Here is a 25,753-nt window from a genome sequence, read left to right on the forward strand (position 1 = left end):
CCTCAGCTTCCCTAGTGGCTGGGATAACAGGCGTGTGCCACCATGCCCAGCTAATTTTGTATTTTTAGTAGAGACAGGCTTTCTCCATGTGGTCAGGCTGGTCTTGAACTCCTGACCTCAGGTGATCCACCCGCCTTGGCCTCCCAAAGTGCTGTGATTACAGGCGTGAGCCACTGCACCCAGCCTTGTTGTTATTATTATTGGCTTATGATGTATCTGCTTTTTCATGTCTTCATTTCCTCCACCTGTTTACAATAGACACATATTTTCATTATGTATCACCAACTTATTAAGACTTTTCTAGACGTGACCAAGGTTCACTGAGGCTTTGGTTGTAGCATCCAGGTGAAAGTCTGAGGCAGACATCCTGTTCCACACTACTCTTATCCTTATCGGGGTCTCACACCTCTCCCACTACCCACAGATGAGATCTAAAGGGGGTGCTTTTAATTTTATTAATAAATATTTTATAGCATATTTCTGAAACTATTTTTATATTTAAAAGAAATGCCTTCAGAACTTCTAACAGCTGTAGCTTTAATGTAATGGCATACAGGCTGTATACAGACAAGACGTAAAGTTCACATAAAATACAAGATTAGTTATGCTACCATTTGTATAGCACATTATGTTCCATGGTAAACACTTTATCCCATTTACTTTTTAATTCTTACAGCAGCATTGAGAGGACTGTACTATTATCAGCATTCTACAGATGCATAAACAACTTGTTAATGGATAAGTAACTTACCTAGGCTTGCACCGCAAGTGGTATAATTGGGATTTGGACCGAGGCATTCTGGCAGATTTTTTATCTATTAGTTAAAATACCATATGGAATAATAATTCTCCAGTGACATTTCTATTTATTTCCTCTTAGATCTAAGAAAGTGGATGTGTGAAAAGATTAAATTTGATGTTTCCATAGGCCCTTAAGTGGTCACTTACTTTCCTACCTTCTACCATTTGTCCAATAATTAATCCGATAATGGACAAGAATTCTAAAATTATTATCTAGAGTGCAAGTTAAATTTATTTTGTTTTTTAAAAAGTAGCTTAATAAGGGAATACTCTAAATAATGAAGAGAGACAGAAAATGATAAAGGGAAAGGAGATGAGTCGAAGCTGCTGTGGAAACAAGAGGGTTAGTAATTTAGAAACAATTCAGCTGTGTTTTTTTTTTTTTTTTTCATGATGCATGAAATTCGTATTCATACAAACTAAGGTTGCTTTTCAGGCTCCTAGAAGAGCTCCATTAAATGTTGTCTTAAGACTTGTGACTCTAGACTTCCAGGTAGGCCACTATTTTTACATAACCAGGGATTGTCAGAAATGGACCAACCATAAGTAAGTGACGCAGAGGTCAAAACCTGAAACACAGGCAATATCAGCTGTCCTGGCACTTTGTTCTGATCCGTATCTAAGTTCTGGCATCTATTTGTTCAACCAGGAAATTTTCATATGAATCCTAAGCTATTTTATAGAACCAGAATGTGTATATCCAAAGATTAAAATTTCATATCATTTATTTATCTATCACTGATATAAGGGAGGAATGAGAAGGAGTTGAATAATGGAGTGAGTAGCAAGAAGAGAAGCCAGGCATAAGACTGGAACAAAAGAGCTTGAAGTAACAACCTCACAAGTGAGCGAAGCACTTCGACAAGTATAAAAGGATGGATTACCAACCTTTACATGAATGACAACTTTGCCTAAACATTTGTTTTGTTCAGATCACAAAGCATCTAGAATTTTAAATTTTATGCCTCCAGTTAATAGATGTATTATCTAGATTGCCACCAACACACAACTTTCTATTTTTTCATAAGAAAGCTATTGCATATATACACAAACTTGTGTGTTTGAGCCATGAAGCTTTTATAATTTTTTAATCCGATTCCAGAATTTAGTAAAAAACCTAGCATGCAAATTCCGTGGGAGTCTTAAGTGATATAGGGCCATTAAAGTGCTTTTAATAGCATGGAGGATGAAAAACACTAATGAAAACATCCCACCGTGCAGCAGATATTAAATATTTGGTCTCTAATGTGTGGACTGTTTTACAAACACATCTCCAATCTTAAACCCACAGAAGAAAACAATATAACTCTTATACACAAAGTGGTTTGAAAGCTACTTGATAGGTTTTCAAGTCACTGCAGACTCTGATTGATAAAATATAATCATACCTCCAAGTAACTTTCTAAGATACCTATATGACAAAAATAGCAAAAATTAATAATAATGATAAGACCACACAATACTAAAAATGACTTTTATCCATCAGGGTCTAGAAAGAAACAGATGGCATTTCCAAATTGGATAATTTGGGGAGAGTTAATAGTCAATTTACAATGAGTATGAGCAGAATATGTTGAAAATATAAGGAACAGTTGCATACCCCATGGGTGGAAACATCAGTAGGTGGTTGCCACCCACAGTCTTGAAAAAAACAAGGAGAAGGAGCATTTTCCAGAACTCAGAGAAAGTCATCCATTTTTGTAGAAAGCTACCTGACAAATACTGAGACCTCCAATTGAAGGACATAGTTAGTTTGTGGTGATCCCTCAAGGAAGGGATAATTACTCTAAACTCACTCTTTTCCATTCCTGTAATCTCCTACCGGGACTCTGCATTAATTCTCATTGGTAGAATGAAACTGAAAGCCAGGATCAAAGCAGCCTTGGTGAGATCCAACCAGGTGTGCCTCCTGGGCACAGAGTGGGGTGGAGAAGAGTGGGACATGGATCTACAGAGACTAATGGAAGGTATGTCTAGCACACCTGTGAAAATAACATTTGAAACACAAATGAACATATGATACTTCAATTATTACTGCAACTGGCATTTCCAGCAGAAAAAAAATAAAGATCCTAAAACTCAGTGGAATGTTAAGTACTTACAGGAAGAAAGAGTGAATTAATTAATAAGCAATGGGTCTTTACATTTTGTTTTGGAAAATTAAATTTACAGAATGAAAACCATTGACAGATTTTTCTTTGGGTGATCTTAAGAAGACTACTGTGAGAGAAGGATTTTGTAAATTACATGTGTAATATACAAAAAAAAAAAAAACACATGTCATTCACAAAACTTCTTGTTTGTCTTATTAATTAAGAAGTTTGCCATACCTCTGATCATCTAAAACACAACCAGAGGTGTGGCAAGCTTTCTGTTCTTATGTGAACATAGACATGTAAAAAAGAATTTTGGGGAAAATAAACCTGCCCATATGTCATCTTTTATAAAGGTTCAACAAGTGTTACACTAAAAGCTTATGCTGACCTGACTTTATATATTGCTTTAAAAAAAGCAATCACCTTTTCACACAAGCAATTGAAGTAAAATGATCACTTTCTGCATTTTAGCAATCATTGAATGCTCTTATTTTCTGTCTTTTCATAACTATAAAGACGTGTGAATTCAATCCTCAAGGCTTTTTCCATGGTGCTTTCTCAATTTAGCCAATGATCACTTTACTATATTCTTTTTCTTTTCACCCAAATTAGAGTCCATTTGAAACATTTTCAGTACAAGAGTGTGAAAACTTAAAAAAAATTCTTTGGTTCTCTTGCTAGGAATTACAATTACTAACTTGTTCAGAATGGTAACTTATTTTTCAGTAGAGAGTCTTTTATAAGTGTGTAGAGCAAGGGCATACTTTTGAATGATATTTTTTAGGGAGAAAAGAGAGCTCTCCTTCAGATATTTTTTATATTATTTCCTATCCAATACAATTGTCTGGGCTGCCCAATTATAAATACAACATATTCATGGTCATGATTCATAAATGTGTAAGTACATAATATGTTGGTGCAAAAGTAATTGCAGTTTTACCATTGCATGTAATAGCAAAAATCACAATACCATTGGCACCAACCTAATATCTGTACCAAAACTCAGATGGCTTGTTGTGATATCTGTCTTCTTTTTATAGGATAATCTTTGAATGGTCATCACTTTTCAAATTAGTGGCCTTGTACTTAGAGAAAAGTCCTAAGAGGTGTATAGAAGTACCTTTGAAATAGCCTTCTGGTCACAGTTGCTAGACTTTTTATACTGATGAAGCTAAATAAAGAGAGTAGTAAGTTTATCCATCATATTTGATATTTAGAGAATGATAGGTTCATTTTTAAGAAAATTAGGAGTGTTTGTAGGAATTTCTATGTAATGCAAAATTTAATAATAAATGTGACAACCTACAAGGAATTGTCCTTATTATCTTTCTAGTGCATCTAAATGTAATAATCCTACTTTATATTTATATAGTGCTTTACAATTTGAAATGTTCTTTTCCAAAGTTTATCATATTTGCTTCAACAGAAATTCCATAAGGAATTTCCATAAGGTAAACATGCAGGTGCCTTTACACCTATTTTTCAAGTTCAGCAAGCTAGAGGTAGAGAAGGCTCATGATTTTCTTACCATCACATGGTTAGTCATGAAGCTGAAATTCTAGTGCAAGCATTGTAACCACAAATCTTGTGATTTTTCTACCAATCCCATTTGACTAAGTAAATAATTTAGTGCCTTTATAATCCAAGTCCTCTATTCTCTTGGGGAATATAAATACTTTTTCTTGCAGCTCTTTTTGATGACACACACATACACACACACAACACACACACACACACACACATATATACCATATATATTTATGATATACACCCTATTCAGTAAGGCTAATTTTGCCATTTTTGTTTTTTAAAGTTTCTTAATTAGATGTTTTATTGTTTAAAAGATTATGAAAAACAAGTAAAACTTTTAAATTTAGTTTCTTTTTTATTTTTTTAAATTAGAGATGAGGTATCACCATGTTGCCCAGGCTGGTCTTGAACTCCTGGGCTCAAGCTATCCTCCCATTTTGGCCTCCCAAAGTGCTGAGATTACAGGTGTGAGCCACCATGCCTGGACTAAAACAAGTAAAACTTTACACACAAAGTTGTTTAAAGAAAATGCTAGACTATTCCCATGGGGAATAGTCTGACTCCTCCCTTTCAATCCCATCATGCTTAGGACTAAAGGTAACCTTTGTGCATAGATTTCTGTGTTAACAGCCAATACTGGATTAACATATTTCTGCTCAAACATACATCTGTAAATGTGTGAACATATATAGGGGTTCTGTTTGTTTTTAAATAAATGGAATTATTCTTTATACATAATCTATTTAATTATTTTTAAAGAAATGGAATTGTCCTCTACACATTTCCTGTAACTTTATAACTTTAACAATATATCATGAACATTACCATTTGCCAGTAGAGAAAGATATAACTTTATATTTTCATTATAATTTCTGTATGCACATCGTACCCATATATAATTTTACACAGAGATCTAACATCCTCTTTTGCTTTTTAAGATTCCCTACCCCACTCCATCTCCTCTCTTTTCTTCTTTCCCCTTCTACTTGATTCTCTCTCTTCCTTCCCCCTGCCACTCTACCCAAAAACTCATGTTAATATAGTTTTGCACAACCTTTTTCCATGCTGATATAGTCATATATAGCTGTATGTCTATACACAAACATGTGCATACATATATAGTTACAGAGGTTCTATCTTGGTATGTTTTCCAAAGAATCATATTATTCCACTTCTCTTTACTTTCCACTCTCGAGGTTGTCTTATGGAAATCTCTCAGATGCCAGAGACCCAATTCATTTTTTTTATGACTACATATTTGGCAGTCTACTATAAGGTTTGGCTCTACTATAAATTACTTAACCATTCTTTATTGATGAGCATTGTTTATTCTATTAGTCAAGAGAAAGAGATGATGCCTTTTGTTTTAACGCAGATAATTTAATATAAAGATGTATTCCATGGCTGTAAAAGATCATTAACTAGGTAATTGAAAAAAGAACACAAAGATGTTACAAAGACAGGAATCGTAGGAAGCAACCATCCTCCGTAGGTCTGGGTGAACAGGGGAAGTAAATTAAAATTATTAAAAGCTTGGAGGAGGGCCCCAGGGAACTGGAACTCAAACCTCTTGGAAAAGAATCGACCAGCTGGCCTTCAAAAGAGTGCAATGAGCCTGTTTCTGAAGGTGTTAGAAATCCTGTATCCAGCTGCCAGCTGCAGCTACAGGAGGGGATTGCAACTAACTCCCAGGGTGAAGAAGCATTTCTAGGATGATGCAAGCACAAGAAGCCTATAGAAATCAAATAGATGGAACAAATCCTGTTTTCCTTTTCTGGCCTTCTAGTTTCCCTGTGGGCCCCTGCAACCCCCACTCCTCCGTAAGCAGAGGTTAGTAGGGAGTCAGATGACAAAACAGAAAAGTGGTTTGTGGAGTCCCAGCCCAGAGCAGAAGTTAGAAGGGTGGGTTTAAAGCTTTGAGACATTAACTTAACAACTGTCACATCTTTATTGCTAGGATTTTTTTTTTAGTTTAAAACAGAGTTGTATTAAGTGCCCTCATTCACATATTTTTATGTACCAGTGCTTGTATTTCTCTGGGAGAGATTCCCAAGAGTAAAATTACTGCATGAAGTGATATTTTTAATTTCAATATATGTTGCCAGATGTTTTTTCAATGATATTGCAGAAAAAAAATCACATTTCTAATAGCAATTTTTGAGAGTACTCATTCTTCCTATTCCCATCAGCAACAGAAGCCATTACTATTAAATTTTTTCATTGGATAAGTAAAAAGCAGTGTCTTGTTATTAGTTTAATTCACATTTTGCCGACAGCTCATGGTTTTGAGCATCTTGCCATATATTTATTGACAATCTGTAGTTCTTTTTTTGTGAATTTCTTTCTCCAGCTCTTGCTCATTTTTTCTATTGTGTTCCTTTCTGTTGTCTCTTTTGTGAATAGACGAAACCATTTTGTACATTCTAGACGTTAAACTTGATCAGTCTTTTGTGTTTCATTGTTTTCTAACACAATTGTTTACTCCTTTTGATTTTTTATATTTTCCAGACAGAAGATAATAAAATATACCAATGACTTATAGTTTCTGGTTCCTGTCTTAGCTATGTAAATCTCACCCACCCCAAGACTGAATTTATAATTTAGACTTATTTCAAAGTTTTATTTTTAATTTTAACATTTAAGACTTTGTTCCATCAGGACTCTATGATTATACATGCTAAGTGGTAGGGGCCTGGCTTTTTCTTCCACGTAGACAGCCAGTTGTCCAGTGACACTTATTATATACACTATCCTCAATACTGACTGGAAATAATTTCTATATGTGATGTTCTTACATCTATTTCTGGATTTTCTATTCTTGATTACACTGATCTTTTGGTTAATTTCTATGCTAGTACCATATTGACTTAATCATAGTGACTTTTAATATGTGCAATGCCTAGCATAAGAAGCTCTCCTTTTTTTCTTTTATTATGTTCTTGACTATTCTCAGATATTTCTTTTTTTTTTTTTTGTATATGTTCTTTAAGATCATTTTATCTATCTTCTTTCTTCTCCAGAAAATAAGAAATAAATTCTATTGGAGATTTAATTAGAACTACATTCTACTCATATGTCAATTTGTAAAGGGTTTATATATTAGAAAATTATCTTCCCATCAAATATAGTACTTTCATTTGTTCAGATGACGATTTATACTCCTCAGTAGGAGTTTATAGAATATATTTTTGAATAAAATTTCATGTCCTTGTTAAATTTGTTGCTAAGTGTTTTGTAGTTTTTTTTTTTTCATTATTACATTTCTGGATATTTATTGCTAAGAGAAAGCTATTGATTTTATAGTGTTTCCTTTAGGATAGATGCAGTATTATAATAAATAAATAAATAAATAAATGTAATGATTCACAAGAAATATACTTTTTTTTCTCTCTGATGACAGTTTAGAGTATATACTCCAAGTGGACAGAAGGATTTTCATTATGTGGTCACTCAAAGACCCACAAGAATTCAGCTCTACCATCTTTGATAGGTGGCTTTCTGCTTTGCCCTGATGGTTCCATCCCAGTTTAGAGTAGTAGGAAAAGAGCCGTAAGAAATTGTGTGGGAGATTCAGGTGGCAGGCAGGAAATTGACAATCGTTAGTTCTGGTCACGTCTCATAGGAAGGAATCTGATCTTAGGCAACCTGTGACCGAAGGAAGGCTGGGAGATGTAATGCCACCGTGAAGATGTATATGCAGTTATTATTCCATCGCAAGAGATTAGGAAATCTAGTAGACTCTACCATGATGTAATTGTCCTATATCTAATGTCTGTACTAAACTCTAATTAACTGCAGAAGTTTTATTTCTTAACCAGAGACACTTGGGATTTCTAAGATACTATGTCATTAATAAAAGAGAATTGTTTTATTGCTTCTTTTTCAACATCTTTTCTACCAAATACTCCATTTCCTTGTTATATTTGCTAAAAATTCTAAGACAAGTTGAACAATAATAGCAAGCACCCCAATATAAGTCCTATAATTTTTATAGTCTCTGTATTTTACCAATTAGAATTATATTTTGTATTTTTTTTAGAATATTGTCTTTATTACTATAAGGGGTATACTTGGAGCTTATGGTAGAGTAAGACTGCCAAAGTTTGTCAAATATCTTTTCAGAATTTAATTATAAAATCATAATATTTGTCTCTTTCAATGTATTAATCTAATGGACTGTGTTGACAAGTGTCCTGATTTTTTAAAACCTGAAATAAATTCTAGTTTTTCTATTCTTTGGGAATTTTAGTGATACAATGCTCATGTATCAAAGATATATGCTACTATCAAATATACATTAATTTTTTTAACATCTTCTGCATCTGTAGTTCCAAATGAAATCAGAGCACAATTTTCTTTTTCTTTTTCTTTTTTTCTCTCTACTGTTTTTTGGTGGTGGGGCGGGGGGGGTAGGGCGTACTATCTTAACACATTTGAATTTTTATTTATGCCATGTTTATAATATGGACTAGGGAAATTTATGTTTCTATGATGATAATAGTATAAATTATATTGGAATTATGTGTTCTTTAAACGGTAGCTCAGTTGTAAAGTCAGCATGTTCTTATCCATTTTAGGAGCATATAGACTTTTATTTACTTTTTGAATATTTTCTTGATTAACTATCTCACCATGTTTTTCTCTTTTTCTTGAGCAAATTCTGGTTTTACTGGAATATAATTTATTTCCTCTACATTTTTATGTTTGTTCCAATAATGTTACATATAGTACTCTTTTTATAGAGTTTTTATGGGGGCTATGATTATTTATCATTTTTCATGTCATATTTTTTTGTTCTCTCTTTCCCTTAATAAGTGTTATAGGAAGTTCATCTATTTTGCAATGATTTTCAAAGACTTTCTTTAAGAAAATCTTATCCTTTCTCTAACAAATCAATTTAATTAGTTTTAGCTTTAGTTTCTTTGATTACATTCTTGTATTCTTTAATAATGAAACCATTTACAGTTAAAAACTTTTATCTGGATACAGCTTTTTGCTATATTCTATAGGTTTTAATATGATATATTCTACAGTTTCTAGCTATATTTTAGAGTTTTCATTTCTTTAGACCAAGTATTATATAAAAGTATCTTAATTTTGGGGTAATCAAGACTTATGAGTCATGTTTCAAAACTGGATTTCTGATTGTATTGGTTCAATATTGAAAAATAAAAGACCCTATAAAATCTCTACTTAGAAATATTTGTTAAGGTATTAATAAAATAATTTTTAAATATTTTATAGACATTAAATGTTTATCACTTAATGGCCTTGAGTTTTTTTAATATATGTCTTATCAAATTTTATTACATTATTCAATTTCACTATATACTTGCTTATCTTTTATTTACAAATGACATTAAGACTTTTCTTCTATTCCAAGCTATAATGACCCTAGTAAAAACTGCTCTACTGTCTGCTTAAAATTTTTCAGATGACCCTCCAAATTACGTTATTTTCTCCTTTAAAATAGTTTTGAAGGATTTTTAACCTGAAAAAGGGGGTAAATAAAATTACATAATAACATCATATTAGTGGTCTTTGTAAGAATGTCTTAGTCTGGTTTCTTCCTGCAGGAATATTTAGGGTTTTTTTCAGGTTACATTAAAGAAAAAAAAAAACACTTTTTTAAGCTTTATTATGTCCCTCAGTCAATGACATAGTATACAAAAAATTTATATGTAGATTCATACCTGTCCAGTCATGGTACGTATTCTTTAGGACAGACCACTTTGTTTTAAAGGAACTGTGTCACTTTCCTTAGTGTATAACATTAAAAATACATTAAAATAAAACTTGGTAATAATTTTCTCATTTGGTAATCATTTTTCCTTGCTAATAAAAGGAATCCAACCACGTTTAGTAAGATCGACTTTGATAAACAATAATAATCCCAAAACTAAACTATCACTATCAGACACCTTTATAGCAAACCAAAAATTGGAAACTTCTTGAAAATACTAAAATAGACTTACAAAACTGGAAGTCTCTCTCTCTGTCCGCGTACTGTAGATGACATGCTAAAATCCAACATTACTGCCTAATGATCCCATACGTTCCTTGCAGACTTGTTAGGAACTCTTGTTGCTTCCAACTTTCATTGACCTTCAAGGTCACTATAATTTGGGTGCCAGTAAGTTATGTTAGATTCTGAGACAGCTTATGTTTAATCTAAGGTAAAATAGTTTAGCTGACTGTAATGAGGTATGACAACCATATTGACTGCTCTGCAAAGAAGATATGTCATTGCAATAGTAATGGGACAAGCCACCCACCCAATTAATTAGTAGCAAATTGGACAGATTGCTTTGGAAGTTTTCCAAGAGAGAAAGTGCTTCAGGTGCTTTGCTTCAAAAGCAAGGCAAACCAGCTTTCTTAATCCCCCTGGACAGAAAATGATTTCATTTTTAATTTTTAACTTGTATGTGCCAGAATCAAAGGCAGAATAGCAAGATATAGGAACTAAGATGTTTATGTAAAAAAAAAAGTGTAGTGACCTAATGATCATCATGATTTTTAAAGAAAGCTATTTCAGTGTTTCTTATACCCATGGGTTATAATGGAAATATCATAACTTCACCATTTATAAAATGTTTTCATCTATAACTCATTTGATCCTTACACAGATTTCCAAGATATTATCTTTACCCATTTTACAATGAGGAAATTGAAGTCCGGGAATGTCAAACAATGTACTCCTCCCAGAGCTAGTACATCACCAGAGTTCTCATCGCAAGGCAGTCTCTCATTTTCCATCACTGCCAGCACAGCATAGTGTACACCATGGTGCTCCCACATGTTAGCTTTTCTGATGCACCTTCCTTTTCCATGTACTGGTGTAGAAACAATAGAGAACTTAGCCATGGCAGAAATGTTAACCTTTGCCTAAGTTTGTTTATTTCAATGCATGACCTTCTAATTGGAGAAAATAAAGCCAATCCATTTCCAGTTAAAAGATCCTTTGAAGTACTAAGTAATCAAGCAGATGCTTTTCCCCCATTCAGTTGGTGGATGCTGGTAGAGAGTGTGAAAATAACATTCTTGTTATAACACTATGGTAAACTCACACAATTGTAAAGTGAGTCTGGCCTTTCTTGTTTTATCTCAAAACACCACAAAGTCCCACATAGTTTGAAAAATTAAGTAATCTTATGCAAAATTAAATTTCTTATTTTGCTTGATTTCTGTGGCAGCACCTTTCAATTCTAGTTCTTAATCATGTTCTCAAATATCATGTAAATATAGAAAACATAAAAAAAAAAACCACTGCTACCAATCTCTCCCAAAGCCTATTATATTATGTGACTCTGTCCTACACAATAATATGCCAAAATCCTAAATTTCACTGAGAAGGAAAGATGGTTTGATTTTGTTTTCTAGTCTCTAGAAGAGGAGTTAGGATGTCAGTAGAAAAGTGTCTCTCTCCATCACCAGTGGAGCTAATCAGGAAAAAATGTCTGCAGTAGCATACACATTAATCTCCAGCTGGAGCATGGGGCTGTTATGAGGTGTAACTAACCATATCGTTGTGACTCATCTTGGTCTGTAATAACATGCTCCACAGTGACATCAGTGGTTGTATGAGATGGATGTTGCATGTAAAGAAAAAAGTATTGTTCAACTGGAATATTTGTAAGCCTGTGCATGACACAGTGGCAGTTTGCAGTGAATGCAGCCACTGTTTTTCTGCAATAACACATCTGCCATATCCTGTTATCACTGTGTTTCTAAATCTGTCTCAAGTAGTCATCATGGGGCAATTTCAGCCCCACGGGTTGTTATAACAACTTAGTTCTCAAAAATGACCTCTGTCAAAATGCATTGCAGTTGCCTACTCGGGCCCACTATGGGGCTGACTCCAGAAGTTCAAAAAAAAAATTCTTACGCAGGTAAATTATTTCAGTGGCAATGTCATTTCAGATCCTTTATAAAGTTTTAGTATTCAGAATTGATTATTCCAGCAACATTTTCTCTACAGAAGGAGAGGTATAAATTGATCTTTGATCTCTTTCTACATGTAAAATGCATAATGCTTATAAACTGATTTTTCCAGTTGATTATCCACCAGCACATAATTGGCAGAGTATAAAAGCAGCTATATAATTTTCAGGAACACAATGTCTCTGGGCTTTAAACGAGAGGGTCCAACTACTTAAGGTTCATTTCTACTTTAAAATTGTAGGACCTTTTAAAAAGCATTTATTCAAAAGCCTTTTTCGTGTCTCTTTTCCACTAAATAAAAAAATTCTTGAAGAGGAAAGAACTGAGGATATAAATATTTACAGAAGTTTTAGGTTTTAATTTAAAAATATATAACCAGAAGCATCTTAACTTTTAAAAAGCAAATGTTTTAATTTCAAAGTATGTAAAAGTAACAAAAATAATAAATAAAATGCATTTTAGAAGAATACAAAGTAGATGTAGATGCCACATACCCAGCACAGAATATTTAATGATAGTGAAAACCAGAATTTATTCAGCGTTTCCTAGTTGTAAGGTCAAAAGGGGAAATAGTAGATGACATTTTTGCTGTCTAATTTTAATCTCAAAGAATTTCATAATTTTTTCTAGAGAAATAATTATTTCCTGGAAACAAATACCACTTCTAACCTGAATAATAGTCAGATGTTAATTGAAGCATTTTTTAAAGTACACTAATTTGTATTAGATAAATATAATTTCATAAAAGAAAAACATTCTGTGTAAGCAATTAGTACGTCTATTTGTCAAAACAATATAGAGAGCATTCACAACTTTCCCTGTGCTCTGGTTTCTTTTCTCAATGGTATAGTATGGTGAACGTGCCATACCTTCTTTTAATCAATCTTTTTAATTTTATTTTTTCAGAATGAAAAATCCCCAGGGCGATCTGCAAGTCGATCAAGTAACATTTCAAAAGTAGGTGAAATGTACTCATTTTCTTGTTTGTTTAATTCTATGCTTCATGAGTTCATATAAATGTTTATAATGTTTAACCTATAATTGTCATCTGTGAGGAAAACACAAATGTGACTTGTTTGTCATTTTAACTATTTCAAGATTTTACCATAATAAAAAGACATGATTTTACACAAGAAAATAAGTTAGGCTTTTTTTCCTTTCTCCATGTTGTGTGGAAGAGGTAATTTGCTACTTTCTTTTTTTTTTTTTTTCTTTTTTGAGGCACGGTCTCACTTTGTCGCCCAGGCTGGAGTGCAATGGTGAGATCTCGGCTCACTGCAATCTCCACCTCCCAGGTTCAAGCAATTCTTCTGCCTCAACCTCCTGAGTAGCTGGGATTACAGGTGCCCACCACCACACCCAGCTAATTTTTGCATTTTTAGTAGAGATGATGTTTCACCATGTTGGCCAGGGTGGTCTCGAACTCCTGAGCTCAAGTGGTCTACCCAGCTCAGCCTCCAAAAGTACTGGAATTATAGGTGTGAGCCACCATGTCTGGGCAATTTGCTAGTTGCATAGTATCATGTAAAGTATGTTCTTTCTCTTGTTTCAAACACCATAAATCTGCCATATATCCAAGTTGAAACTGTATCAACATTCATGGTGAATTTAATTTTTCTGGAGTTTGAGCTGAACTCTACTGGGATTTAGCTATCTGTGTCACCAAGGCAAGTTTTAGAAATCAATTTAATAAAAACATCAGTTTGGTCATATTTAGTTTGTAGAGTCAGTGGACGAAAAAACAAAACATTCTCTAGACCATATATAAATCTAAGTAGGACACCAGAGCGTTGAAAAGATTATCGTTTGAGAGACATACTCTAGATATTATGTTGCCTAAAGGACAAAATGTAAGAGCTGTTCTTTTTTAAATGAGCTGTTCTCATTTTAAAATGAGTCACCGTGTGATATATACACCTGGTGCTTTGGAAGTGAAAAGTAATTTAGAGTCATTTGTTAAAATGGAAAATAATGACTTTCAAAAATATAATTAGAAGCAAGATGGATATGTCATGATTAGAGCTTCCATTTCAGGGCTTCCCACTTGCCAGGACCTTTCCACATTCCTGAAATTAACTTTGTATTAGTAATTTTATATTCCTTTCTTTGAATAGGATCCCCAAAATGGTAATCATCTTCAGGCATTACAGAAAATAGATCAACTTCCAATTTAGACAAGTTGTTTTCTTCTCTTCTGTTTTCAGAAACAAAAGGTTTTATAACTCATTAAGAAAAAAGTTGTGACCACAGTATCAACATTATCTTATGCCGGTTTCCAAAGCCCAGTTTTTTCAGGAAATGCCAATGGCCAGATGACATCTGCACACACACTGGGATGTTTATAGGAGCAGACTCTAGTATGTTTATAAGAATACACATTCCTGCCCATTCCTCCATGGGGAGACCATATCTCTGTCTTGTAACACCATCCACTATACCAACATTCTTTAGGATAGTCTAATATCAATCAATGTGTTTGCTTGCAAGACATGCAGAGATGAGAGGTACACATAGAGAATTGTACCTCAGTGCTTGGTACTGAACATTTCTAATTGTATTCAAATCTATGTCCCTTCAGAGATATTTGAGAGGCAATGAGGCCTACTGGTTAAAAGCACTAACTCTGAAGAGTAAGGATCTGAGTGTAAGTCACCACTCTGTCACTTCCTACTCTCATGACCCTGAGATGTTCACTTTAACTTCCTGAGACACAGTTGCCTCCTTTATGACATAGGGATGATGATAATCTCAGTCCCCTGAAGGAGGTTTTCTTAAGTGGTTATAAATGAAAATAATGCCTTTCAAATGCCTATCACCCTAGTTTCACAATGAAGAGCCTTGCCCACAACCACAGAACTCTGTCATCTTCCTCAACTTGAATGCTAATGGTGAATATGTAAGGACTTAAAACTTGTAAACAGTACTGACAATGCCTTTGTTAGACCGAATACTGTTTCATGATCCGGGGGTGAAATTATATCTGCATTTCTAAACTGCTCTTTGAGTTTTACTTAATGCAGCTTGTTTATAATGGTTTAGTCTTTTATGTTTTAAGAAATAGAAAAATCAAGAGTGTAGTTTCCCTTCTATGAGTTCTTCTTCAGGGTCTGGTATGTATCAATTGTACTTCTGTGTGGGAGACAATTAATTACAAAAATGTATCCTATTCAGAAAGAAATGAAAAACTCTATTCTTAAACATCACTTAAACTGTACCACAAAAACGCCACCATCAGACAGTGGTAGGAATAAACAGATTTCAGTGCATGTGAGTTTACTTATTTAAACCAATTTAACTTTCCCATTATGTTCAGAATGAGTCACAATGTTATTACGTTGTTGAGTCCTCACTACTTTTTCATAAATTGATAAGTGAAAAATTATTTATTGACTACATCATCTATCAATCATGAAATGGCCAAATCTAGAAATACTTAGGTTCTTTAATTTGGAAAGTATTGGAGAAGAAAACTTTAACATTGGAGTAAAGATTTTTTTCCTTAATTTTGTCAATATAATTTTTTACGTTGAAGACTGAGCATTTCTAGGGTATGAGAATCAGTACAATGGAGTGATTGGATGGATAGCAGAGTAACTCTTAGGAATCTTAGGAAGGTTATTTAACATCCCTAATAACTTTGTCTGTAAAAGGAGCATATATATATTAGTAGCTACCTGTTACAGTAGGGATTAGAACAGTGTTTGGACTGTGTATTAGCTATTTTTATTATGGGGTTCTTAATATTTCTATATCAGTGACAGCTTCAAACAAGTGCTCAGTAAATATCTTTTGAATTAAGTAAATTGGAGACATGGTCTATAATATATGCGATGTTTTATAGGTATAATAATAAGATGCAGAGTGGGCAGGCTTAAGGAAGATGTTAGTGATCTGAGGTTATTTTCCTGAAAAAAAGTGCATATTTCTATTTCCAAAAAAAGTGTACATATATTTGACAATAATAAATTGTCTTATGTCAGTAATAGTATTATTCACAATGGGTGTTTTACTTTTTATCTGCTTATGCCATCTTCTGTCCTTACACACAGGAAAATCACACAGTACAGAGGACTCCATCCATAATGGAATGGAAAAACTGTCCTTCGTATTTCTAAGTCTGCTTTTCTGCCTATTTCTTGCAGTTATTTAATGAATCAAACTTTCTCATCGGCAATATTTGTTGAGTGTCACATATCAAAAATCTTGCTCTATACTGGGAATTATGGAGTAATAATAAAAAAATTTCCTTACCCAGTTCTCAGTGAGCTTACAGTGAAATTGTATAACTAACAGTGCATAGAACTGTTAACGTAACAGACCTGAGGCTCCTATTCTGAGAAAAGCCTGCGGCAAGATTACCCTTGGCTGTCATCTGGAAACTTAGATTCCATAGGTAGTGCTTCACCCTACCAGTTAAAAATGATTCTCTGTGCCTGAACTGCAAACAATACAGCTATCCTAAGCACACGCCTTCCTTCTGGGAGTCTGGAGTCTTGGTACATGTGGTCACCTACACACCCAGCCCCCCAGTAATAACTTTGAGCACTGAGTCTCTTATGAGCTGCCCTGGTGGCAACACTCTTCACATGTGTCATCAAACTCATTGAGCACATCCCAGCACACCCACTGGGATGAACTTTTGGAAGCTTGCTTCTAGTTTCCTCTGGACTTCACTCCATCACTCCCTGTGCCTTTTCCCTTTGCTGATTTTGCCTTGTATCCTTTCTTAGTAATAAATCATAGCCGTAAGTATGGATAGGTGCTGTCATGAGTTCCCCCAGGAAGTCTGAACCTGGGCGTGGTGAATGGAACCCCTGATATACTACCTAAATAAGAAGTATAGACAGAGGGTATGGGAATTTGGAGAGCCATCACTTCCATCTAATTGGGACAGGGCAGCAGCAGAGAAGGTTACTTAGAAGAATGGTATGTAAATAGACACTTGAAAAATGGGTTTTAATTGATCAACTGTCAGGGAAGGCTGTTTAAAAGTTTATAAGCCCAAGCCATGGAAGCTAGAAAACATAGATTATAAGGAAGAAGTTACATAAAATACTTTGTAAGGGTTTTTGAGATGGAACTTTAAATAATAGAATGCATTATCTTTAGTCATTCGAGTCATACAACCTCAATCTATGTGAAATTGTCAAGCTGAATAAGTTTGACAACACATGTGAAGAAATATCACCTACCAGGGGAGCTCATGAGAGACTCGGTGCCCAACGCTAGTCACTCAACTGTTATCTGGCTTAGAAACAGAGAAATAGATCTAGAACCCATCAAGGTCCTTCAGACTTTTCTTAGCGAGTATGTATAAAATGGAACATTATTATTTTTGCCATTCGGGATTGTTCCTTATAAACATGGCCTTGCCATTGTGAAAGTAAAAAATTTCCAAACATGAGATAAATAATAAATGTGCAATTTTTAGTGATCATCAAAAATTATACCTCCTAAGTTTTTACCTCTAGATCTTTGTACAATATATTATTTAACAGCAATTATACTTTGAGTTTTCTGGTCCTTGCAACATTTACTTTCTTATTATTTTATATTTCTAGTTTGTCTTAGTAAATATAAGACAGTTACACCTATGATTCTTTCTCTTTTATTTTTACTTCAAGTAAGGTTGGTATGTCTTGGATATGTTAAAGTTGAAAGTTGATCCAAAGCTACAGAGAAGCTATATAGGTTTAATACAGTATATGTGAGATTATGAAAATATCTTGGATGTGAAAAAAACAGCATTCATTTATCCATCACTTAATTTTTAATACTTTTTTTGACATTAGTGCTTGTTACTGCTTTTGAACACACATATTACTCAAAAACAGATTCCTCAAGAAGAGTCGTCAGCCAAATCTGGCCTTTTGTTTCTTCAAGGGTGAAGGATCATTACATTTAACTAGCAACAGCATAATATGTATCTCACAAGAAAAACTTTTCAAAAGCAAACCGTCAAAAGGAAAGAACAACTTGTACTTTCAATTCAAGTCAACAGGATTTTCTTTAAAAAAAAATCCTTTGCTTTCTGGTGTGTGTAGGAAGCAGCTCACAAAATCTAATCTGTTTATGAGAAGAAATTCAAAAGCCACTAGCTTAACAAAATGATATTTCAGTTCGTTTCCTTCATTTCCTATCACATTCCCTAGACTTCATTTAAGTGACAGCGATTCATTTCAATTCTTCAGTTAGTCTCTACCTTAAAATATCTTATAAAATGTTAAGGTAAAGTTTATAAAATGTGCACACCAGTTAATTCTGAAATAAATAAAGATGCATGGGATAGTCAGTACAATTTACTCAACAAATATTTTTTGATGGTGTACTGTGTACAAGGTATTATATGGATCACAGCATTTTAAATAGATGTTTTCTTCTGATCAAATATATACTTTAATTTTGCTTCTGTAAATTTTCATGTCTCCATATTTTCCCAGATTTGCCTTTAAAATCCCAGAGTATTTTCCAGCAAGGTCAAGGTGAAAGTGTTTCTTATATGTAAAACATATGGAGAATTCTTTTCAACTGAAAGCCTGAGCCAAGTGTTACACCTCTAAACAGGTGTTTAACGTTCTGATTTATTGAGAGACCCATTTTAGTTTCCCTACACAATGGACCTATAAATCATCTATCCCTTCAGACTACATACCTTTAGAGGGTAAGTTTGATAGGTTGGTGAAGTAAAGTAGGCTATATAATTCGGAAATAACTAGAAATGGGGTGGAGTAATTAGAGAACTTTCAGAGAGCCTGAGTTGAGGTCTGTCCTGAGACCAAAGTTGAGGAAATGGATATAAATTTATTTTAATTATTAAAGGCTGCATGGGAAAAGATAAGAAATTCTGAGACCTTCTTATGTCCTGAGGCATATTCTGTATATACACTCACTCCTTGGGCGATCTCATTTAGCCTCATAACTTTATATATAATCCATAGGCCAACAACTATCAAGTAGATATTTTTAGCTCAAATCTCTGCCATGAATTCCAGACTCAAAATGCTAATCAAATTTCCCACATAAATGTGTAACAGGAATCTGTCTTAGGTCAGGTTTCTCCCAGCAGATCCTGAGATGAGAATTTTTTTCAATGATTTATTATGAGAATATTCCTAGGAGAAGACATCCAAGCAGTAGGAAAGGCAGCACAGAGAAGAGAAAGAAATCAGAAGTTCCCTGCTCCTGCATGGGCATGCTGGAATATAAAATGCACTTCGCTTTGTCCCCTCTTGAGGAAGGGAGCAAGGCTTTCATCCTCCAGTATTTGCCATTCATTGGCTCCGAGTCGTTCAGGGAGATAAAAACTCCCAGCCACTTTGATTCTCTTTACATGTGGGTAAACTGTCCAAGAAGCCAAAGGGCAGTTTTCCAAAAAGAACTACAGTAGTAGGACTTTAGAAACAGAAGCACCCAGAAGCCAAAGGAGATGTGTACTGAACCGGTGGAATACTCACAGCACCTGCTATCATCCATCCTTTGAGTCACCCAGATCCGTATGAACTCATTCCATCCTGTCATGGATTTGTATTGATGATGATTGGCCACGATTTCTGAGTAGAAACTTAAAAGACATGGATTAGCAGAATGAGCTCTCACTACTGCAGCTGCCAGGTTATAACTGATTCATCATATCCTTCTTCTGACTCATTCCAAATATCCCTCATTCTTGATGATCACTTCTGTTAGTCTAAGTGGCTTGCTGGTGAAGTGTGTCTGACCTTTGAGACTTATTATGCTGTAGTGGCTGTAATCACTTATTTAAAATCAAACCTGGGTGTGGGTAAATGAAAATATGCAACTGTGGAAAATTTCAAAATATTTCTTGCTTTCCCATGTAGCAGCAACCCTACTTTCTTAAAATGAATAAATTCCATTATTCAATAAATTGTTGCTCTGCCTTCTGGATAATATAACATGTGTTATTAAGCTCATGAGGGATAGTTCCAGTCACATGGTCAACTGATGTCCATAGTAAGGTCTTCAGTCTTTCTACGGCCAGGTAGCTTGTCAAGAGCTGCTTTCTAAATGGTGAAAGAACTCTGCTGCAATAGTATGGCCTTGATCCAGAACACTAGGGTTTTCACTGCAGGTCTCCATTTGAAGCTTGACAGAGAGCCCACCTTACATTTTTATTTATCATGGTACCTCTAGTAGTATTGCAACTTATTATTGCTCTGTCAACATCATGGCTGCTTGTATTGCAGCTGAAATTGCTGCAGAACCTTCTATCATTCAAGGCCCCATTCAAACGGCAGCTTTCTGAGTAATCTGATAAAGGGGTATCATTCCAAAATGTGGTTTATGCTGTGTTTAAAATTCAAAGAGTTCTTTCAAACACTCTGGGTCTTTCTTGATAGTAAGTGAAATGCAAAATTTGGTCTTAACTCCAGAAGGAATGCACTAGCATGCATTAGCCTATGTAATTTCTAAAAATTTCACTGATTTGTCCAGCTCCTGAAGATACATACATTTTTTTCCTACTCTCTGGGACACAGGTATCCTAACAAAGCATTCAGAATACTGGCGCTTCCTGCTTATTAGACTTTATTGTACTTGATGATATCATCAATACAATGGGCTGTTCTAATATTTGACAACTGCTGGACATTTGAGTTTACCTCCAATTTATTTTGTAAAATATCCCTGGAGCAGGACCATGATTGTATATCAATGTCCATGCCAGATGAATACAAACTACTTTTGATCCACATTTATGACACGTATTCTAAAGAACACATTACTAGATTAACAGCCTCAGACCACAAGCCAGAGAGTTTGTTGTTCTTCTCTAGTAAAGACATTACATGTAGCACACAACAACTTCAATTAGGGCTTCCACTTGGTTACATTTGCCATGGTCCACTGTCATTTGCCTGACCTGCAAGGTTTCTGCAGGGAACAGACTGAGAAGCTGAATGGTGACATGGTAGAAACAATCATCCTTATATTTCTAAGTCTGTTTTTCATACAACAGCCAAAATGATTCTTTCCAAATATCAGTTAGGTAATGTCTTGCTGCTGTTCAAAACCTCTAATGGTTTTCTATATTACTCAAAATAAAACCTAAATTCCCTCATGGGCCAAGGAGCCATAATCCAGCCCTGCAGCATCTCTCTAATTTTATCCCTTCTCATTCTTCCTCTCAGTCACTCGGCTCCCAGACACACTGACTTCCTGTTGTTCCCCAAGGCTAGGTTTTGTTTTCAGGGCATTTGCCCTTCACGTTCCTGCCACCCGGAATGCTCATTCCCCACACAGCACCCTGTTGGCTTCCTTGTTGTTGTTACATTTCTATTCAAATATCACTTTATCAGTGAGGACCTATCTCCTCTCCTACTTTTCTTTAAGAATTTTATCATAATCTGTAATATTATATATTTTTAATTGGTTGAACTTCTAGGAGGGTGATAACTATTTCTTCATTCAACGCTGCTTCCTCAACCCCAGAAAAGTGACTGAGAAGTAGGACACACTCAAAAAATACATGTCGAATGAATGAATGGAGCCCGCTTTGTTTTGTTAACTTATAATACCTAAGTTCTTAACAAGGGATCTGTGGACTTATGAGCAGTGATCCTTGGGCCTTGCCAGTCCATGAACATGTTACCAATACACACAAGCTTCAGCTGATCCCGTAGAGAACCTCTGCCAGACAGATTGCACCACATGTTAATCCTATTTTGAGGAAAAGGGGTCAGTCTTCCCATGTCTGTCAAGCAGCTAGTGGCCTGTAGAGGTAGAAGAGTCTATAGATTTTGGCTGAGAAAGTTCCTGTTTGGCCAAAGGTGATTCTCCAGAGAAGGGAGTAGCTATGATCATCAGCCACACAGCAGCTGGGTAATGGGGCACTGGCCAGTAGTAAAGATCTGCGGGCGGGAAAAGCCTCCACTATTGATGACTGCTTGGACCACTGAGATCCACTTAAGTATCACGTTAAGTTTTTTTCACCTCAACATAGAATTCTGGCTGGTTACACTTTGTAGGAAACTTTTGAGAGGTTAAGTGGAATGAAACATAGCCCTCATTGATGCATTTGGTTCACAGGTCATAACTGATACTCACCATTGTCTTCACCCACATTCGTTTTAGATTCCTTTCACCTTTTTCCAGCCCTTAACACTGTTCTGGATAGCTTTCCTGAGACATCTGAGTCCCTGGCTGCCATTCCCTTATCAGGCCATAATTGGTACATTTGTCCATTTACAGCCAAACTAGTGAGAGGGAAAGAGGCGTCCTAGTATATCACTTGAGGGACCTATGTATTTCTCCTGTCACCATTATGTAGCAGAACTTTCCATGCTGTCATCCAGTACCAACATCTGAGGTCTCAGTATCTAATCTACTAACACGGGACAGGATTCTGCCTAACACGGTCTCTAATTCAGGGATTCACTTTACAGCAAAAAATGGTGAGGCAGTGAATATGTGATGTATATTCACAATAAAATACGTAATATTTAATATACATTTACTGGGACTAGCACATACTCTACCAGCCCGATGCTGCCAGCCTGATACAGCAAGTCTACAGCCTTTTGAAGATACATGAGAGGCATCAGCTTGGAAAAGACACCCTGGGAAAACAGAACTAAATCCCACAGGATGAGGCATATGTTTTGAAACCTGTGGGATTTAGCTCCGTGGTGCTTTGCCTTATATACCTATAATACTTGGGCCCAAGAACTAACAGGTAAGAGTTACCCTGTTTATCATCACTCCCAGTTGTCCCCTTGGGGAATTTGTGCTTCCTACAGCCAGCACTTTGGGCTCTGCAGGTTTATAACTTCTGGTTCACAGAAGGAGATGTAACACTCCCAACTAAGAACAAAATAAGAGTCCTAGTAAACCTAAAGCTTTGATTGCTGCCTGACACTTTGAGCTTCTTGTGACAGTAGCCTAGCAAGTCAAGCAGTCTGTTACCATTCTAGGTAGCTTTGGTTAGCCTGTTAAATTACGTCTGAGGCTTCATGTTGTATTCTGGCAGTGATAGGTACAGGACGGTATAAAATACATTCCCTCCTTTTTTTCTTCAGTAATGCGGTCCTTAAATTCTGTAGTCTTTATTTATTTGCTGGTTTCTTTCAGCATTAGTCCACATTTCATTTCTTCAGCTTCTCAGTAACTGGAAGAATTGGAAGCACTTTTTAATGTACTTTTATGTGAACAATGTTTGGATGGCTGGTGAGGAAGGGCTCCATCTCTCAAACAACTACATTTGACTTCGTGGTTTCTAAGGACTTCTTTTAATTCTGCCTTTAACTATTGTCAGTGAGTAAAGCCCTGAACAGAATGTCCACGAAGAAGCTAGGATCAATAACATTTTATCTCTTCCAGCACTGTAGCAGACTAATATAGTCTTCTTTCAATGTTTAATCAGTTTGCATTCTATTGCCACTGTGAACAGCCCTTAAGAAGAGGAAGACTCCTGTTTTTTTTTTTAGGGAAGTACAAGGTCAAAGCAATTTTAATTGGAAATACTTTCTGTTAAAGAAACACTACATTTGTGGAGCTGAAATTCAGAAATGAGGCTGCAGGTGGGCTCACAGATCAAACATAATGGAACGTGGGATTTCTGTTGGCATGTAGTCTTCATGCTCTGTGTCTTCTTAGCTGAAGAACTATGGCCTATCACCAGGAGTGTAGACAGCTCAGATCTCTTGACACAATGCCCAGCCAAGTACAGGCTCCCAAAAACCTCAGAAAAGGGGTCATACCAACCACTTACCGGGTGAGGACAGGCAGAGCAGGAGCTTAGAGCCAAGATAGTAAGAAACACTGGCAAGGGCAATCTCGACATATAAAATGGGCCATTTGAATTTAACTTAAACCCTTTGATAGGGTACTTTAATATTTTTGTAATTTCCTTTTTTAATATAATATAAACGAGTAGACTTATGACATGAATTTAAAATCTCAAGTCTTTCAAACATGCCAGATGATGTGAATAGTTCTTACTCATCCCAGACGTGATAGGACAAATCTTTCTCCAAGAGTCTAGTCCCCGAGGTCAAGATGATAAAGAATTTGCCTTAGGAAATGGATGGAAAAAAAATCCATGCAGGTGAATTTACATTAACAAGTAGTTGGTTATTGACTCCAGAACTGCACTATCCAGTAGGGTAGCCATTAGTCACAGGTGGCTCTTTAAATTCAAACTAGTTGTAATTATGTAAAATTTAAAAATCAGTTCTTCAGTTGTGCAGTAGCTACAAGTGCGCAGTAATTTCCACATTGAATAATTTCACTCTAGAATATTTCTGTTATCACAGAAAGTTCTAAGGACACTACTTCTCTAGAAAATATATTAAACTTCTCTCTAGGAGGAAGTGAACGGTGCCTAAATATTTTCAATACACCTAGAAAAATAACCCAAATCTGGACAATATGTGACAATATTTTTGAGTTTTTACATCCTAATACTTGCCATTCAGCTTTGCTTGAGTAATTTTTTTCTTAACAAGAAATAATGGGCTGGGCGTGGTGGCTCACGCCTATAATCCCAGCACTTTGGTAGGCCAAGGCGGGCGGATCACGAGGTCAAGAGATCGAGACCATCCTGGCCAACATGGTGAAATCCCGTCTCTACTAAAAATACAAAAAAATTAGCTGGGCCCACGGTGACGCGCACCTGTAGTCCCAGCTACTTGGGAGGCTGGGGCAGGAGAATTGCTTGAATCCAGGAGGCGGAGGTTGCGGTGAGCCGAGATTGCGCCACTGCACTCCAGCTTGGAGCCTGGTAAGGGAGTGAGACTCTGTCTGAAAAAAAAAAAAAAAAGAAAAAGAAATAATGAAGATTAAAAACTATCGACTATAAATTGGTCCCCAGAGAATTAAAGAAACAACTCTAATTGTTGTGACTATGGTATTGTGGTAATGTTGGCAGTTGTTTTTCCAGGCCAACAATAAAGCTAATGTGGGTCGGTATTTGGTTTACATAATAACTGTGAAAGCAAATGAATAACATGGTTTTGCGGCGCTTGGGATGGAACTCATTCCTTGCCACTGACCATCTGTAATATTATACCAAACACAGAACTACTGCAGTTGCAAACACTGCAATTGCCCTTGCCAGTGTTTCTTACTATCTTGGCTCTAAGCTCCTGCTCTGCCAGTCCTCACCCAGTAAGTGGTTGGCATGACCCCTTTTCTGAGGTTTTTGGGAGCCTGTACTTGGCTGGGCATTGTGTCAAGAGATCTGAGCTGTCTACACTCCTGGTGATAGGCCAGAGCTCATAGAAATAAAGACAACCTTGCAATTGCAGTTGCTTTTCCAATGGAAGGAATTTATTTTAAATGAGTCTGATTTCATTTCATTTATTTTTATTTTTTGCAGATACTCAAGTAATTCAGTATAATGAATCTCTGATGAAATGAGAGAATACATT

The 25,753-nt window shown here is 35.5% G+C and overlaps 1 protein-coding gene across 5 annotated transcripts in view; it reads left to right on the plus strand.

Moving 5' to 3' along the window:
* The window catches only part of MARCHF1 (membrane associated ring-CH-type finger 1), an 883,830-nt gene that overhangs the window by 715,652 nt on the left and 142,425 nt on the right, over positions 1 to 25,753 (plus strand). For all 5 annotated transcript variants that reach the window (XM_021676609.2, XM_064383766.1, XM_064383767.1 and 2 more), the window contains one exon: positions 13,275 to 13,325. In XM_021676609.2, coding sequence (XP_021532284.1) covers positions 13,275 to 13,325 — 51 coding nt within the window. The remainder of the gene's footprint in view (positions 1 to 13,274; positions 13,326 to 25,753) is intronic.

The sequence above is a fragment of the Aotus nancymaae genome, unplaced genomic scaffold (genome assembly GCF_030222135.1).
Source record: "Aotus nancymaae isolate 86718 unplaced genomic scaffold, 86718_ANA_hifiasm-v0.15.2.pri h1tg000033l, whole genome shotgun sequence".
NCBI classification, from domain to species: Eukaryota; Metazoa; Chordata; class Mammalia; order Primates; family Aotidae; genus Aotus; species Aotus nancymaae.